The sequence below is a fragment of the Abramis brama genome (assembly GCF_963993115.1).
Source record: "Abramis brama genome assembly, chromosome: 6".
NCBI lineage: Eukaryota > Metazoa > Chordata > Actinopteri > Cypriniformes > Leuciscidae > Abramis > Abramis brama.
Genome location: NC_139968.1, coordinates 22823898 through 22839017, shown reverse-complemented (window position 1 = coordinate 22839017; position 15120 = coordinate 22823898). Strand labels below are relative to the sequence as shown.

The following is a 15120-nucleotide window of genomic DNA, read 5'->3' as shown; positions in this document are numbered from 1 at the left end:
ACCTAGAAGAAACAACAGAAGAGTTGATGACAATGTTTTTGATTACTGAGTGACTATCATTGATTAATTGTTCATATATGATAAATCTAATTGAAACAAACTACAAAGAGAACAATTTCTTCCTTTCAATATAATCTTTTATCTGAATCAGAACAAAATTGTCGATTATTCACTTACCTGTTGCATCGTTCCTCCCTCCAGTAGACGTTCCTTACTTCTGATCATAGTGGCCCATATTGAACATCATTACTTTCATTTTTTCAATTTTTTTATAACACAAACTGATGATTTGATCGAGATTAAAACCAAGATTGGATTTTGTGACCTAAGTTGACTTCAGAATCCTTCTTTTTTCTTTTTTCAAGATTTAATCCAATCCTATAGCCGAAATCCAATCAGATTACTTTTGAACAACTGGCCCCAGCCAGAAAACAAAGATGTAGACCAAGAATTCAAAGAAGGATGGACAAAAAAGTATTCTTTCTGTGCTAAACTGTTAGTTCAGAGACTGTAGTGCTTGTAAATGTAATGGAAATATTATTAGACCTTTTAAATGTTCTTCTGCGTTCTTCTCGTTCTTGGGAGTTTGTTGTCATATAGGTTTATAGTTTTAAAATGCATCAAGGTGCCCTAAACCCGTTGTGTTTTTTTTTATCCCTGTGGTCATATTTAAGATAATTTTATGTATATATATTTTTTTTTACAAAAATATAAAATTAAATAATATTAAATAAAGATATTTATTGCTGTGGTATCAGTAATAAAACAAACATTTGTGTGTTAAACTGCAACCATAAGGCAAGGAGGCAACACATACATAAATATATAATAAAAGAGGATGCTTGGATGTTCAGCATCTATAGCTGATGTTTGCTCTTTCTGTGACACATACCGCTGCCCAGCTTCGAAGCAAAAAGCTGAATATGTGAGTTGAACGGATGCTTATATACCCATATGTCCGAGGTAGTGGCTTGTCACGCAAATCTCACTCGCCAATGTCTTGTTTTAGTGATTGGGCTCCCAAATGAGATCCCACTACATCAGTCTGTCAATGTAACATTGAACTTGACTGACTGATAGGGAACGAAAGTATTATAGTTTCAAAAACACACATGGAAAAAAAAAAGAGGTTGTGTGAAAAAATCGTGAGAAAACACACCTTAAGATGGGCTGAAAACATGATCTGTGGCAACAGCTCTGTAGTGTAAGTTGTACTAGTGCCCTAAATGAACTGATTTGTGACACAATTCAGACTTCATAAGTCTTTATTGGAAAATGTCTCACACGATGGGATAAAGAGCATAGCTGGCGATCCCGCAAGTGTTTTTGCCATTGCGTATCATTCTCATGTAGCCTCCTTCTCCCCATCCTGTACCCCAACTGAGAAAAGAAAGGAAAAGACGAGGTCACACACCTAGAAAGGAATTACCCTGCTTTTTTTGGACATGTTTCCTGAAACATGGTATTCTATGAAGTAACTGTTCTATATTTTGCCAACATAATATTCATTACAGGTGCACAACATTTAAATAGGTGTGTTTAGTTTGTTGTGTTGTGTTGCCAGCAGTGTACGAGGTGTTAGTGTAGTCATAAACCTAAATGACGGGTGTTCTCTTACCTGTTTTTGATTATCCAGTAATCTTTGCCCTTCTCTGAGCCATAACCAACCACAAGCACAGCATGGTTGAGGTTGTTAGGGTTACAGTTAGATTCCTTGTAGATTCCTATAAATATAAATGATAATTATATATATATAAAATAAATAGCCTACATATTTATGTATTATATGTATATTTATACATTTACATTATATACAAGAAAGAAAGAATCGTTTGAACTGTTATATGATAGTTAAATAAATAAATAGTCACAAAACATTCATCTATGTATGATTTATATATATATATATATATATAATATTTGAAAAAGTCAATGATAAGTCTATGAAAAATCAATAAATGATTGTTTTATTTCAACATTAAATAAAAATATATATATTTGTGTATAATATTATATATAAAAAAAAATTAAGAAATTGTAAAATAGTTATTACGATATTTTAAAAATATATAATACAAATAGTGCAAATAGTAATAAAAAACCCCCCAATAAAACAGAAATTATTAGTAAATTATTATTTTATATATTATTTTCTTCTTTTCTTTTTGGAATGGAAATAGAATCAATAGAAGTGAAATCTTACCTGAACCGTAGAAGAGAAAGCTTGGATGGTCGGCATCTATAGCGACGGTGATTGGACCGACGGTTGCCACGGCGTCAGCCAATGCCTGCTCATCTCCGGCCGGGATGAACCTGTAATCACTGATTCTGGCAACAACTGAACTTCTGTCATAGAAACAGGGCTGAACATCCTGGTGAAACCATAACCAAAAAAGATACATTCAGTTTGGCCATCTCATATCTCATACAGTCTACTTCTCTAATTCAAACGAACAAGATGTCTCACCGCTGACGTATAGGGGTAAGTGTCAGAGCTCTCCAACCCTTTATAGATCACATAATCATAGGCGTTGGCCATCCAGGCTCCGCTGCAGCCGTACGTGCCATAAGACCTGGAGCAGTCCACCAGCTGCTGCTCGCTGAGGGACATCAACTGCCCCGTCCTCTTGAACACTTGGCCTTCGATGGCACCCGTAGTGCTAAAGGCCCAGCAAGACCCACAGTATCCCTGAAAAAAATGACAAATCAGTCTTTTTAGCACCAAACATACAGTAGAATAATCCCAGCTAACAGGGAACGTTCTCAGAGCTTTGGCTAACGTTTTGGGAAGGTTCTCTCATTGTGAAGAACAAACATTATTACGGTATCGTTATAGAACGTTTGTTCAAAGTTATCTGGTTTTTAAAAATGTTCTCAAAATGTTAGCACAAAAACGTTATTATACATCATTCATGGAATATTTTTTCCTGAAATGTTTAGTTGGACTTCAGAGAACATTCAGAAATAACGTTTTCATAACTTAATGGCAACGTTAGCAAAAGCTAGCTTATATTTTTGTTAGCTGGGATGACACTTTGGAATAAAATTAAGCATATGAATGATGATCAACTAAGAAAATACAAGAGAATCCCACCTGGTCTTTGACTTCAGTCACATATCCCTGTGCTCGATAGTCAACATTGGTCAATCCCAGTCTGTTGGCATTTAAACTGAGCGTCTGAGCGGATGCAATCTTTCCTCTTCTGTCTATCGGGCCACTAATTTTGGCACCCAGCAAGCGGTTATACTCCATACTGGTCTGAAGAGAACACAAAAATCAGGTCAGATATCATATTGGACCACATTTTTGTACATGATGACATCCACACCACTAGGTGTCAGTATAAGACCACCTTTAACAAAGCTAATAAAACAGTTTCTTATAATGTTTATGATTTCAATAGGGTAGTTTCTTCAGTCGTTTTTACTTACGAGGTCACCGTATTTGTTCATTGCCATGCTAAACGTTGACAATCCGAAACGAAAATCGTTGTTGTTTTTCTCAATCATCCTCATGTTTGTCTCCCAGATGGTCTGTCTCTGATTGTCATCCCTCTACAGTTATAAAGTGAAACATCATAAGAAATACAAACAAAAATGCAGTGCATAATGGACAGTATAACATATAATAATCTTAACAACACAGTAGGTGACTTAAAATACATGTTTAAACAGAGTTAAGTGCCTCAAAAGCACAATAGTGGTTCAAACTTTTCAATTAAATGAGTTTTTAAAGGAACAGTTTGCCCAAAACTGAAAATTCAGGCTTTATTCACTTGCCATCATGTCTTCGACATGCCTTCTGTTGTATTCCAACGTGAGTGAATGATAACTGAATTTTCATTATTTGGGTGGACTGTCTCTTTAAGTCACACACGAATGACCATAACTGACCTTTTCATCATAGGATATTTCATGGGCCTTTTTCCACAGCGTCCACTCTGAGGCGACCTCCTCTTCTGAATCTGCTGCCCCCTGCAGAGGCGCCCACATCAGGAGCGCAAACACGGCCGCTCGACTGAACAGCGCCACCCAGTGTGCTTGATAGGTATCTATGCAAAAGACACATTACATTTAAAAAAATGTTTTATCCACAATTTTTTTTAAATAAATTTTCATATATATATGAAAAAATTTTATAAAAAAAATGATTTGCTTTTAATAAAATAAATAAATAAATAAATGTTTATGACTAAATATTTAACATAAATATTTTAACAACTGAACAGGTCACTTATGGTTATTTGCTTCACTAGATAACATGACAATTCTTTTATTTTTATTTTTTGAATTCTTATTCTTAAATCGATTCACTTTTACAAACAAACAAATAAATAAATAGAAATACTGAGCATAGTTTAGTTTAAAAAATGTTGGCTCAGCAATTTAATTTAAATAAACATTTATAACTAAATATTTAACATAAATATTTAAACAACTGGGTATTTTTTTTCAGTTCCTATTCTTAAACTGATTCACTTTTACAATAAAAACACAAATAAATAAATAAATAAATAAACAAAATAAATAAATAAATAAAAATACTGAGCACAATTCAGGTTGCATTTTTGGTTCAACAATTCAATTTAAATAAATATTTAAAACTAAATATATAACATAAATGTTTACACGACTGTATTTGTTTATAATATTTACACCAGGTCCAAAACGAACGTTTGATTATTTGCTTTTTGAGTTCTTATTCTAAGACTGATTCACTTTTACAAATAAATTGACAATATATAATTGTTATACTATACTATACTATACTATACTATACTATACTATACTATAATATATACTATAATTATAACTAACATATAATAAACAATGAGCACAATTTATGTCACATTTTTGGTTCAACAATTCAATTTAAATACATATTTATAACAAAATATTTAAAATAAATATTTAAACAACGGAACTAAGTCGTATTTACACCATATCCAAAGTTCCTTATATGACTCCTTCCAGTCTTACCGAACATGTTGATGCACAGGCTCTGCAAAAAGTGTCTGTCTGAGCGTCTGGAGTTTTGTGCAGATGAAACTGCAGCATGTCTTCTGCATTATATACCTTCACACGGACTGAGGACTGAGTCAGCGATGTTTGAATGCCTGACGTGTTTTGTCTGACCTGATTCTTGTTTGGAATATAATGAACGTACTACTACAGACATTATATCCTTAAAGTATAGTCCAGCCACCCCAAGGCCTTTATTACGGGGGTGAATGCTGAGTCATCTGTCTTTCTTGTTCTGCAGTCAGGCTGTGTGTTCTTCAGTGCTGTCATAATTTAGCCCCATTATTACGGTTCATCCCATGATTGCCTCTGCAGGGCATATTTTGGGGCTTTTCATTATAAACAGTCTGTGTTGAAGGGCAGGTACAGGTGAACAGAATTACAATTTGCCTTACAAAATTACTTTGCCGTATTAAATGAAAAGGTTAGACTTTTTTTTTACTATAGCCTATTATTATATTACATTAAATTACATTACATATTATATTATTATTATATTACAGCCTATTATAGCCTATTGTATTTATATCCTTTATTTTTACTAGACTATTTTTATATTATAGTGAATAGCATCACGATTTTCCTTATACTTTGCTGTATTACATAAAAATAAATATAATTATTATATTATATTGTTATATTATATTTTTATACTATAGTGCATAACCTTACAATTTTCCTTACAAACTGTGTTAAATAAAAATAAATAAAGAAAATATTTTTTACCATAGCCTATATATTTTTTCTATACTATAGACTATATTATATTATATTATAAGTAAATAGAATTTACTTACAATTCTCCTTAAAAAGAATACTTTGTTGACTCAAAAAAAAATATATTTCATTACTATAGGTTATATTTTTATTACTTTGTAATAATTGTATATTATATGTATTTATTATCTTACATTTTCCTCACCGATTACTCTGCCATATTGAATAAAAATAATAAATACAAAAGTTATTTTTATCTTTTGTATAATGACTCATTTAAACTTTAAAATATGAGAATTTAATTAAATATGTACAATTTGTAGAATATATCAAAAGTGATACCAGAGCCCGTCTACTATTAGACATTCTCTGGTGCTACCGACCCCCCCAAAATTTTAACAATATTCTGTTTTTTATTTTTATGGGACAAACAACACTGTGGGATCTAATTATCAGACCCTTTTGTAACAATTATCAAAACATTTAATAAAACGCTCTATGTAAATAAACATCCTTTTTTGCCTTTTATAATAAAATAACAAATCAAAATCCCCTCTGACAATGGCTAACTAGCTATATGTTTTAAAATTATCTAAAATTAGGGGTCTTTATTTTATATAACTGAATATATATATATATTTTAATTTATAATTTCAAGTCGGATCATTCGAACAGTTTCGGCGATTCTTTTACGTCCTGAAGCAACCGTGTTTACGCGGCTCATGTGATGGGTTTTGACGCGAACTATTCGCACACGAACTATTCGCTTTTTCGTTACGCATCCAGTGTGAAAGGGCCTTTATGAAGGAACTTGCCGTTAATAATGGCTTTTTTCACTGTTTTATTTGTAACATTTCTTGCAACACGTTATTTGGCTATTAAAGTAACTCCAGTCTCAGTTTCGCCTCACCAGTTTAATCCTCGGTTTACTTTATTATATCTGCTCAATTACCAAGTTTTCGGCTCATTACGATTCGTACTATTTCACACAAAATGATTCTCGGTTTAATGAGTCGGTTTTGTCAACTGATTCATTTGAAAGATCCGACTCATAAGAACAATTCATTCAGGAATCGAACACATCTACCTTCTGTCTGTGTGTGTGTGTGTGTGTGTGTGAGTGAGTGAGTGAGAGAGAGAGAGAGAGAGAGAGAGAGAGTGTGAGGAGGGGGCATACAAGTGAATTCGCAGTTGATGCAAAAGCTGCTCGCTCATGTTCGTGCTGGCTCGGTTCCGTGTAACACTCACTGCGGTAAACAAGACCGTTAATCCCCGTTCATTCAGTTCTTCACTGGGGATGAATGAGCGCTGCGGACTGACATTATAAAAGGGACACCGCGCAAACCAGCAAGATGAAGCACGAATGAGATTCCTAGGATGTCTTTCAAGGTAAACATGACTATTTACTTGGGTAAAACATTATTTATTTAATCTAAATATGTCTTAAGATGAATACTAATAAACGTGTCACCGAATAACGAATTAAGAGTTTTTCTATCAGTCACGAGCGTCTTTATGGCCTGATGACGAGGGTTCGCCCACCCCGCCCTTCCAAAATTCACCATGGTAACCGTAGCTTACGCTAAAATATGGTATACTAATCATGGTACATTATTTTGGAATCTAACGTTACTTTCTTTGCTGTCATTTTGTTTAACAGGTTCATATTTTACACTCTGAATTAATATATTTTATTTCAAAGTAATTTATATTAATGAAATAGTACTGTCAAATCGATTAATCGCATCTAACATAAAAGTTTGTAGCCTATATATATACACGTGTGTGTGTGTGTGTGTGTGTGTGTGTGTATACACACAATCGATTTGACAGCACTCAATTTTAAATAAATGTTTTATTTAAATTAATTTAGTGCTTTTAGTCTTTTCTTTTCTTTTTGATGATATTTTATTCAGCAACATTACTTTTCTAATGTTGACTAAGGGCACGAAAGAGGATTTATACTGATATTGATTCGACAGTCCTTCAGTAATATAATAATGAGTAAATAACCTGCATTTAACATCCACCTGAGGTATAATAGTGTGATCTCTCTCTGTATGAAGATTGTACGTGTTTGTTTGTGTCTGATTCTGCTTGTTTATGTGTCTGACAGAAGGAGACTCCTCTTGCCAACGCTGTGTTTTGGGCAGCAAGGAAAGGAAACTTGGCTTTGCTTCAGCTGTTGTTGAACAGCGGGCGAGTGGATGTAGACTGCAAAGATTGTGTATGAACTATCTTGCCATCTTGCATGTTTCACAATGCAATCAGCATTGCCATAGAATAATGCTTTACGGTGTGTTTCAGCAGTACGGCACCTCTGCACTGATGGTGGCATCTTACAGCGGGCATTATGAGTGTGTTCGGGAACTCATCCTGCAAGGTGCAGATATTAATCTGCAAAGAGAGGTATGCATCTCCAGCATGCTTACATTGGTATTATAATGGACAATTTTATGTAACTGTTTTATTCCTCAATAATATTTCTAGGCTGTTTTTGTAATGATTCAAGGGGATGCAGTCTGTGACAGTCTTAATTTAAGTCTCGTATTAGTAGATATGAAGATATCATACATCTTCACTTATTAAGCTACAGGAAAATATCTGTCTAAACACAACTATAAAATTTTATTTTATTAATAATTTAATTGGATGCTTTTATTTTATTGTTATTTAATTTATTATTTTGTTATAATTTTAATTAAATTAATTTAATTAGATTTTTTTATTATTTGTTAATTTATTTTAATTTATTATAATGTGATTTTATGTTGTATTTTTATTTATTTAGATTTTTATTATTTTATTTTAATTTTTCATTTCATGTTATTTTATTTTAATCTAAAGACATTTTTATTTATTTTATTTATATTAATTTTAATTTTATTTTGATTTGCTTTATTTTTATATTTTATTTAATTATATTGTTCATTATATTATATATATCATATTTATTCATTTCTTTTTAATTTTTAATGTAATGTAATGTAATTGTTTATTTTATTATTTTTATTTAATTTAATTATATGCTTTCTTATATTATATTTATTAATTTAGTTTTTTATTATTATTTTTTTTGTAATGTTACTTTAATATAATGTATTCTTTTTATTTAATTTCATTTATGTATTTAATCATTTATTAATATTTATTTATTTAGCTTCAAATAACATTACATTAAATAAAAATATAAATAAAATTAATAAATATAATACATTTATTATGATAAAAAATAAAGGAATAAAATAAAATAAAGGAATAAATAAAGAGATGAAAAGATTACATTAGATTAAAGTAACATTACAAAATGATTTATTTTATAAAATAATTAAGCTAATGTAATATTTTTGTATTTGTTAAAGCTGTTTTAAGCAAATTTTATTTATTTATTTTGTTTTTATTTTATTTTTATTTTTTTATCCTCCCTAACATTTCTGTTGACATCTACCCAGCAATAAGCTGCAGTGCGTGTTATTTTTGTCAGACCTAAATATAGATACATAGCTAGAGTGACAGGTTGTTAATAGTGCAGTAATGTGCGGTAATATTACTCTCCCTCAGACGGGTGTGTAAGTGCTGCTGATAACATCTGAAGTGTGTTTGTGTACTGATGATGACGCAGATGATGTCACTGTTCCTCCCAGACAGGTTCCACCGCCCTCTTCTTTGCTTCACAACAGGGCCATAATGAAATTGTCAAGCTCCTGTTCGAATTTGGAGCGTCCACTGAGTTTCGGACAAAGGTGCGGTATGTTATTAATGGAAGAAAGCTGTGACTTAGAATAAATGTGATCATTCAGAACTGACGGTTTGTGATCTACAGGATGGCGGCACGGCACTCTCCGCAGCCTGTCAATACGGTCACTCCAAAGTGGTGGACACCCTTCTGAAGAACGGCGCCAATGTCCACGACCAGCTCAATGTTAGTCAACACGTCTCTCTCTCCCATGAGGCCGGCCGCGCCGTTGCTCTTTAAAAGCCGTAGCTGCTCATGTTTGTGCCAGTTCCTCTAGGGTTTCTGCTGATTCAGTGCTCTTAGGAATGGGATAGGACACAGTTGGATTGATTTTTACCTTATAGCCCAAACATATCTTTGGGAGATAATTTGGTAGAAATATTTGTTTTAGCAGTTGAATGTCTTTATCTGTCAACCTTTATAAATGAAATGAGCCATCTTCTGTTTCAGGATGGTGCAACGGCCTTATTTTTGGCTTCCCAAGAGGGTCATGTGACTGTAATACGTCAGCTTATGTCAACTGGGGCTAAAGTCAATCAACCTCGAGAGGTCTGATTTATGATGCCTCACGCATTGTAATTTCTGTTTTTCATTAGTGGTGTTTGGTATGCTATTTTGATTTTCATTTTGTTTTCTATGCTGATTGTGTTTTTTGGGCGGCAGGATGGCACAGCTCCGCTCTGGATGGCGGCCCAGATGGGACATGACGAGGTGGTGAAGGTTCTGCTGCTACGAGGTGCGGACCGTGATGCAGATAGAAAAGTATGTTGAGAACTTTATTGAATTATTCTCTCTTTTTGCAAAATTCCAGTTTGCAGTAGCTCCATATCTCTACCCAAATATTTTGTTTTTAATTTTTAGCTCAAGTAAATTTTATTTATTATTTCAATGTATTTTATTATTTTATAATTAATGTTATGTTTTATTATTTAATAGAATTTATTAAAATTGTATTGAATTATTTAATTTGTAATTGTTTTATATAATGAATTACTATTTTAATTAGTGCTGGGCAACGATTAATCGCATCCAAAATAAAAGTTTGTGTTTACATAATATATGTGTGTGTACTGTGTATAATTATTTTGTATATATTAATACACACACATGCATGTATATATTTAAGATTTTTTTTATTTATATATAAAATATTTATATATAATATAAATTATGTATATATATATATATATATATATACAGTATATACATGCAAATATTTGTTAAATATATATACATGCATATGTGTGTATTTATATATACAAAATAATTATACACAGTACACACACATATATTATGTAAACACAAACTTTTATTTTGGATGCGATTAATCGCGATTAATCGTTGCCCAGCACTAATTTACTGTTTTATTATTTTTATTATTGTTTTGTTGTTTAAAGCAATGTTTTGTCAATATTTTTTATGATTTAAATAATTATTTTATTTTTATAGTTTTTTTTATTAATTACTGCTTAATTATTTTTATTTAATTCAATATTTATTATTATTTTATTGTATTTTACTGTTATTTTTATTTAATTAAATATTATTTTATTAAACTTGTTTTCCACAACATTTTCTTCACATCTCTACCCAAGCTTGAATCAAACAGTTCAGCCAGGTGGAAAAGAAGCTTATTAAAAATGCATGAAATGTTTGACAAATGCCTCATTTATTCTATTATGCTGACTCTGAGTCTCTCATGGCTGTAATGGCTTGTGTTTCTGACTGAAGGATGGTTCCACGGCTCTGTTCAAGGCTGCACATAAAGGATACTGTAACGTCATTGAGGAACTGCTCAAGTTCTCCCCCTCACTTGGCCTTCTGAAGGTACGAGAGACAACATCTGACATCGGTAAAAACAGTCTTTACCCTGCATTTGATGTGTGTGTCTGTGTGTGTTTTGCGGTGTAATCTAGAACGGTTCTACAGCTCTTCATGCCGCCGTCATGGGCGGGAATCCCAAAACAGTTGCACTGTTGCTGAAGGCAAATGCCGATCCAGCTTTACCCAACAAGGTCAGTTTCAGACGCGTGGATATACATATTTTAATTAATAAATAATTATGCCAGTTGTCCAAGCAAATGAATACTGCAATTTATATATGGGGTTGTTTTGAACAATTTAAATAAAGCCTGGGTAGAGATAATGAGAAAATATTGTGAATAATAAAATAAAATAAATAAAATGGTATATATATTTATTTATATATATATAAATATATATAAATATATATATATATATATATATATATATATATATATATATATATATACTTTTTTTTGAGAAATACATGTATTATTTTATATATATTTCTATTTTTTTATTGATTTTATTTTATTTTATTATCCACAATATTTTCTCCATATCTCTACACAGGTCAGTGTTATTTTAGTTTTTATTTTAGCTTTATTATAGTTTTATTAATATTTTGAATTAGCTTTTATTTTTATATTTTTAATTTTAATGTTAATGTTATTTAAATTTTTCATTTCGTTATGTGTTTTTGTCATTTTGTTTTTTTTTATTTTTTAAATATTGCTATTTAGTTTTCATTTATGTTTATTTTAGTGCTTCAGCTTATTCCAGTTTATTTCAGTTTATTATTTAATATATCGATATATTTTTATAAATAAATAATTGTGTGAATTGTCCGTGCAAATGAATAATTATGCAATTATTTTACCAATTATTTGACATTTGCATGATTCTTGTAGGTAAAACAGGTGCTTTGTCTAAAATTAATACTTTAACCCCCAGTTTCACAGTCAAGGCTTAAGCTAGTCTCAGACTAAAATGCATGTTTGAGCTGTTTTAACTGAAATTCAATTTAATCTTAAAATATGTCAGTGCCATTGTTTCGTCTAGATGCACACCAGTAATGATTTTTTTCTAAGGTATGTTTATAAAAGATACTTAAATGTCCTAATTGAACTAATGCCTAATCCTGGCTTAATATAAGCCCTGTCTGTGAAACCAGGGGCCTATACCATGAAGCTGGTTTAGGTGGCTAGCCAGCTATGTTTCAGTTTAGTTTGCGGCAACAGTGGGTTTTAGGCACCATGAAAGTGGTTTGGCTTTTAGCAGTGTTTATCGCCATAGTAACTTACGCTCCACGGCTAACCTGGTCCGGGATCTCAAACCGAAATTGGACCAATCAGCTGTGAGCAAAGGATAAAGTCACTCTGTTTCAACTCCAAATTAAAGGTCACTAATGATTTTTAAAGACAAAATCGTCTGGCTTTTACTAATGCTTATTTAGAATAATAATTTTGTATGATTTAGATATTAGATATACCCTTAATCAATCACACATGTACAATTTTAGGCAATCAATTATTATTACGCACAGTTTAAATGAAGAAATACATGAAGGTAATATAAATAGACTTTAGAATCAATAGATAAAGCTATAAAATGACTACATGTGAGCTTAAATGTTCAATTCTCTCTATACCTTTATCAACTGTATAAATTAACTTCACAACTTTTACTTGCACTGATATAGCAAGACTTTTTCTTTTAGTTGTCCTCTTTCATAGACCGCTATTTTCTTTTTGCTGTGTAAATTTGTTTAAATTCTTAATATTTTTCACTCTCGTAATAATCTGCAGAAGAGAGAAGCTTCTCTCGCGAGAAATGAATTGCGGTTTCACTCTTTCTCAGCATGTGATTGGCTGTTCGCTACTGATGTCACGCCTAAACTCAGGATCAAAGCCTGAGTTAACAGAAAGCTGATGATCAGCATCATGGTACCAACAAAGCAAGGTTGGATTGGTTTGGTTTTGTCAACTCGAAACTAATCCTGTAACCCTGAGTTTGTTCAACTACCATCGTGGTACAGGCCCCAGGCCAGATATCTCTGGTATTGTTATATTGTTCATATCTAGCACTGCCATCTACTGGTCAGTGTGGTATAGTTTAAAATAGCTAAAAATAAATCAAATTCAATTCATAGTAGATAATGAAAATAGAGTTTTATCTTGTGCTTTAATGGCACTATTGTACCACGTTCTGACGGAATCACATTATCTCTACAGAACAATGAACTGCCGGAGGATCTTACGAAGAACGAACGCATCCTAAGAATCCTGCGACTGCCGATGCTGAATGGAGGGAGTTGATGACTGCTGTGTTTGTTTTTATGCCCATGAAAAATGAATGCACTATTTCTCCATCCCAGGAGACTGCCTGCAACATCTTTCCAGTCTCGTACAGTGGATGCTTGAAGCTTTAGATCGACAACACAAATGCACTGAAAAGCAGAATTGCTTATTCTTAATCCTTGAAATGTTATGACATACTGTATTAATGTCAATGGCTTTTTGTTTTCAGTCTAAAGCATTTATTAAAGGTGCGGTGTAATATTTTTTTGACTGTACAAAAGCATAAAAATACCAAATGTTTGCAGATATTTAGGAAACATGCTAAGTTCAAATAGTTGTTTCTTTGAAAAACAAAGCTACAGCCAATTATTCTACTTTGAAATGTGAGTTCCGTGTCGGAATGTCCGGTTTTGTTTTGGCTTGTGTGACTCCGCCCACTGCCAGTTTATCCATTAGTATTTCGACACCCCGTGTTTGCCATTCGGCGGAAAACACCGCGATGGAAGCCAGCAAACAAATCAGGTCAGAGATCGAAATTTCTACTCGACCTAAAAAGCCTCGGCAATAAAAATATTGCAGACGTATACATAGCTGATCAAGTTATACTGCAGTCTGCAAGGCTTTCTATAGTGAATTACGCTCGTTTCTGTTGTGTGTCCTCAAATCTGGCAACCCGCCTGAGCGTCGAGTCTGAGGGGGAGATGGCGGGAAAAAACTCCAATATTTCAACCGCTAGATGTCAATATTGAGTAATACACCTTTAAATGTTCAGATTTTATGAGAAGCAGCAGTTTATGCTAATTAAAAAATATATTTTAGTAATGTTATAATGTCTTTTAGCCTGCAAATGTTGCCTATTTTAATTATTAGCATGTTTTCATGAATCAGTGGAGAAAAAGTCACAACCAAATAAAAAGCTCATTATTTAGATAAAAAAATAATTTTTGATGAGTAGCTTTACTTGTCATATCTAATTGTTTTTTGTTTTTTTTTGCTGAAATGCATTTTGGACTTTATTTTATTTATTATTCAGAAAATCTTGGTGCTTAAATGTTCGTTTTCTTACAATTTTATTTGCCATTTGTCTGTGTGAGAAGCGTGTTAAACTGTATGTTTCTCAAATCAATAAATGTAAAAGAAAACGATTTATTTGATTGCATACACAAACATTTTTTTAAACATTACTGGCACCATATTTAATTCATTTATTTTTGTGTGAATTAATTGTTGGGTTTTTGACAAGTAGTTTTATTTATTTTCTGTTGAAATGCATTTTGGACTTATATTTTCTTTAAAAATGTCCACCTTGGTGCTTGAATATGTGCTCCCCTGAATATGAGAAGTGTGGTTGAAATGTTTTTCGTCAAAACAATAAATGTAAAAGAAAATGCTGATTTTTAACGTATTTTATGAGGGAGAGAACTAAATTAAATAGGCATATATAGTTTTTATATAGATTTTTGGTACGTCGCAGTGGAGGCGTGTCTGATAGGCGGGAAAGGTGTGGCTCGACGCCTGTCACCCGTGACGTCAGGGTAAACA

At 32.2% G+C, this 15120-nt stretch overlaps 2 protein-coding genes across 3 annotated transcripts; one reads left to right on the top strand and one right to left on the bottom strand.

Moving 5' to 3' along the window:
• Positions 1-1247: 1247 nt before the first annotated feature.
• Positions 1248-5089, bottom strand: cts12 (cathepsin 12). The gene is made up of 8 exons (XM_084117329.1): positions 4981-5089; positions 3895-4052; positions 3433-3555; positions 3095-3259; positions 2468-2689; positions 2204-2372; positions 1619-1724; positions 1248-1380 (listed from the first exon to the last, which is right to left on the bottom strand). The coding sequence occupies exons 1-8, from the start codon at positions 4985-4987 to the stop codon at positions 1281-1283; spliced, it is 1050 nt and encodes a 349-aa protein (XP_083973455.1). The 5' UTR covers positions 4988-5089; the 3' UTR covers positions 1248-1280.
• Positions 5090-6803: 1714 nt separating this feature from the next.
• ankrd29 (ankyrin repeat domain 29) lies at positions 6804-15117 on the top strand. 2 transcript variants are annotated; one of them, XM_084117328.1, is made up of 10 exons: positions 6804-7128; positions 7856-7966; positions 8050-8148; positions 9384-9482; positions 9563-9661; positions 9926-10024; positions 10139-10237; positions 11207-11302; positions 11392-11490; positions 13513-15117. In XM_084117328.1, the coding sequence occupies exons 1-10, from the start codon at positions 7117-7119 to the stop codon at positions 13594-13596; spliced, it is 897 nt and encodes a 298-aa protein (XP_083973454.1). In that variant the 5' UTR covers positions 6804-7116; the 3' UTR covers positions 13597-15117. The 2 variants fall into 2 exon arrangements, with proteins under 2 accessions (XP_083973454.1, XP_083973453.1); XM_084117327.1 differs by having other exon boundaries at positions 6915-7128; positions 8047-8148; positions 13513-14971.
• The last annotated feature ends 3 nt before the right edge of the window (positions 15118-15120 follow it).

Coding starts and splice junctions, on each gene's coding strand:
- cts12 (XM_084117329.1), bottom strand. Junction 3,260..3,432: donor TGAACAAATACGGTGACCTC/GTAAGTAAAAAC, acceptor TGTTCTCTTCAG/ACCAGTATGGAGTATAACCG. Junction 2,373..2,467: donor CTTACCCCTATACGTCAGCG/GTGAGACATCTT, acceptor TGGTTTCACCAG/GATGTTCAGCCCTGTTTCTA.
- ankrd29 (XM_084117327.1), top strand. Junction 9,483..9,562: donor CCACTGAGTTTCGGACAAAG/GTGCGGTATGTT, acceptor TGTGATCTACAG/GATGGCGGCACGGCACTCTC. Junction 10,025..10,138: donor AAGTCAATCAACCTCGAGAG/GTCTGATTTATG, acceptor TTTGGGCGGCAG/GATGGCACAGCTCCGCTCTG.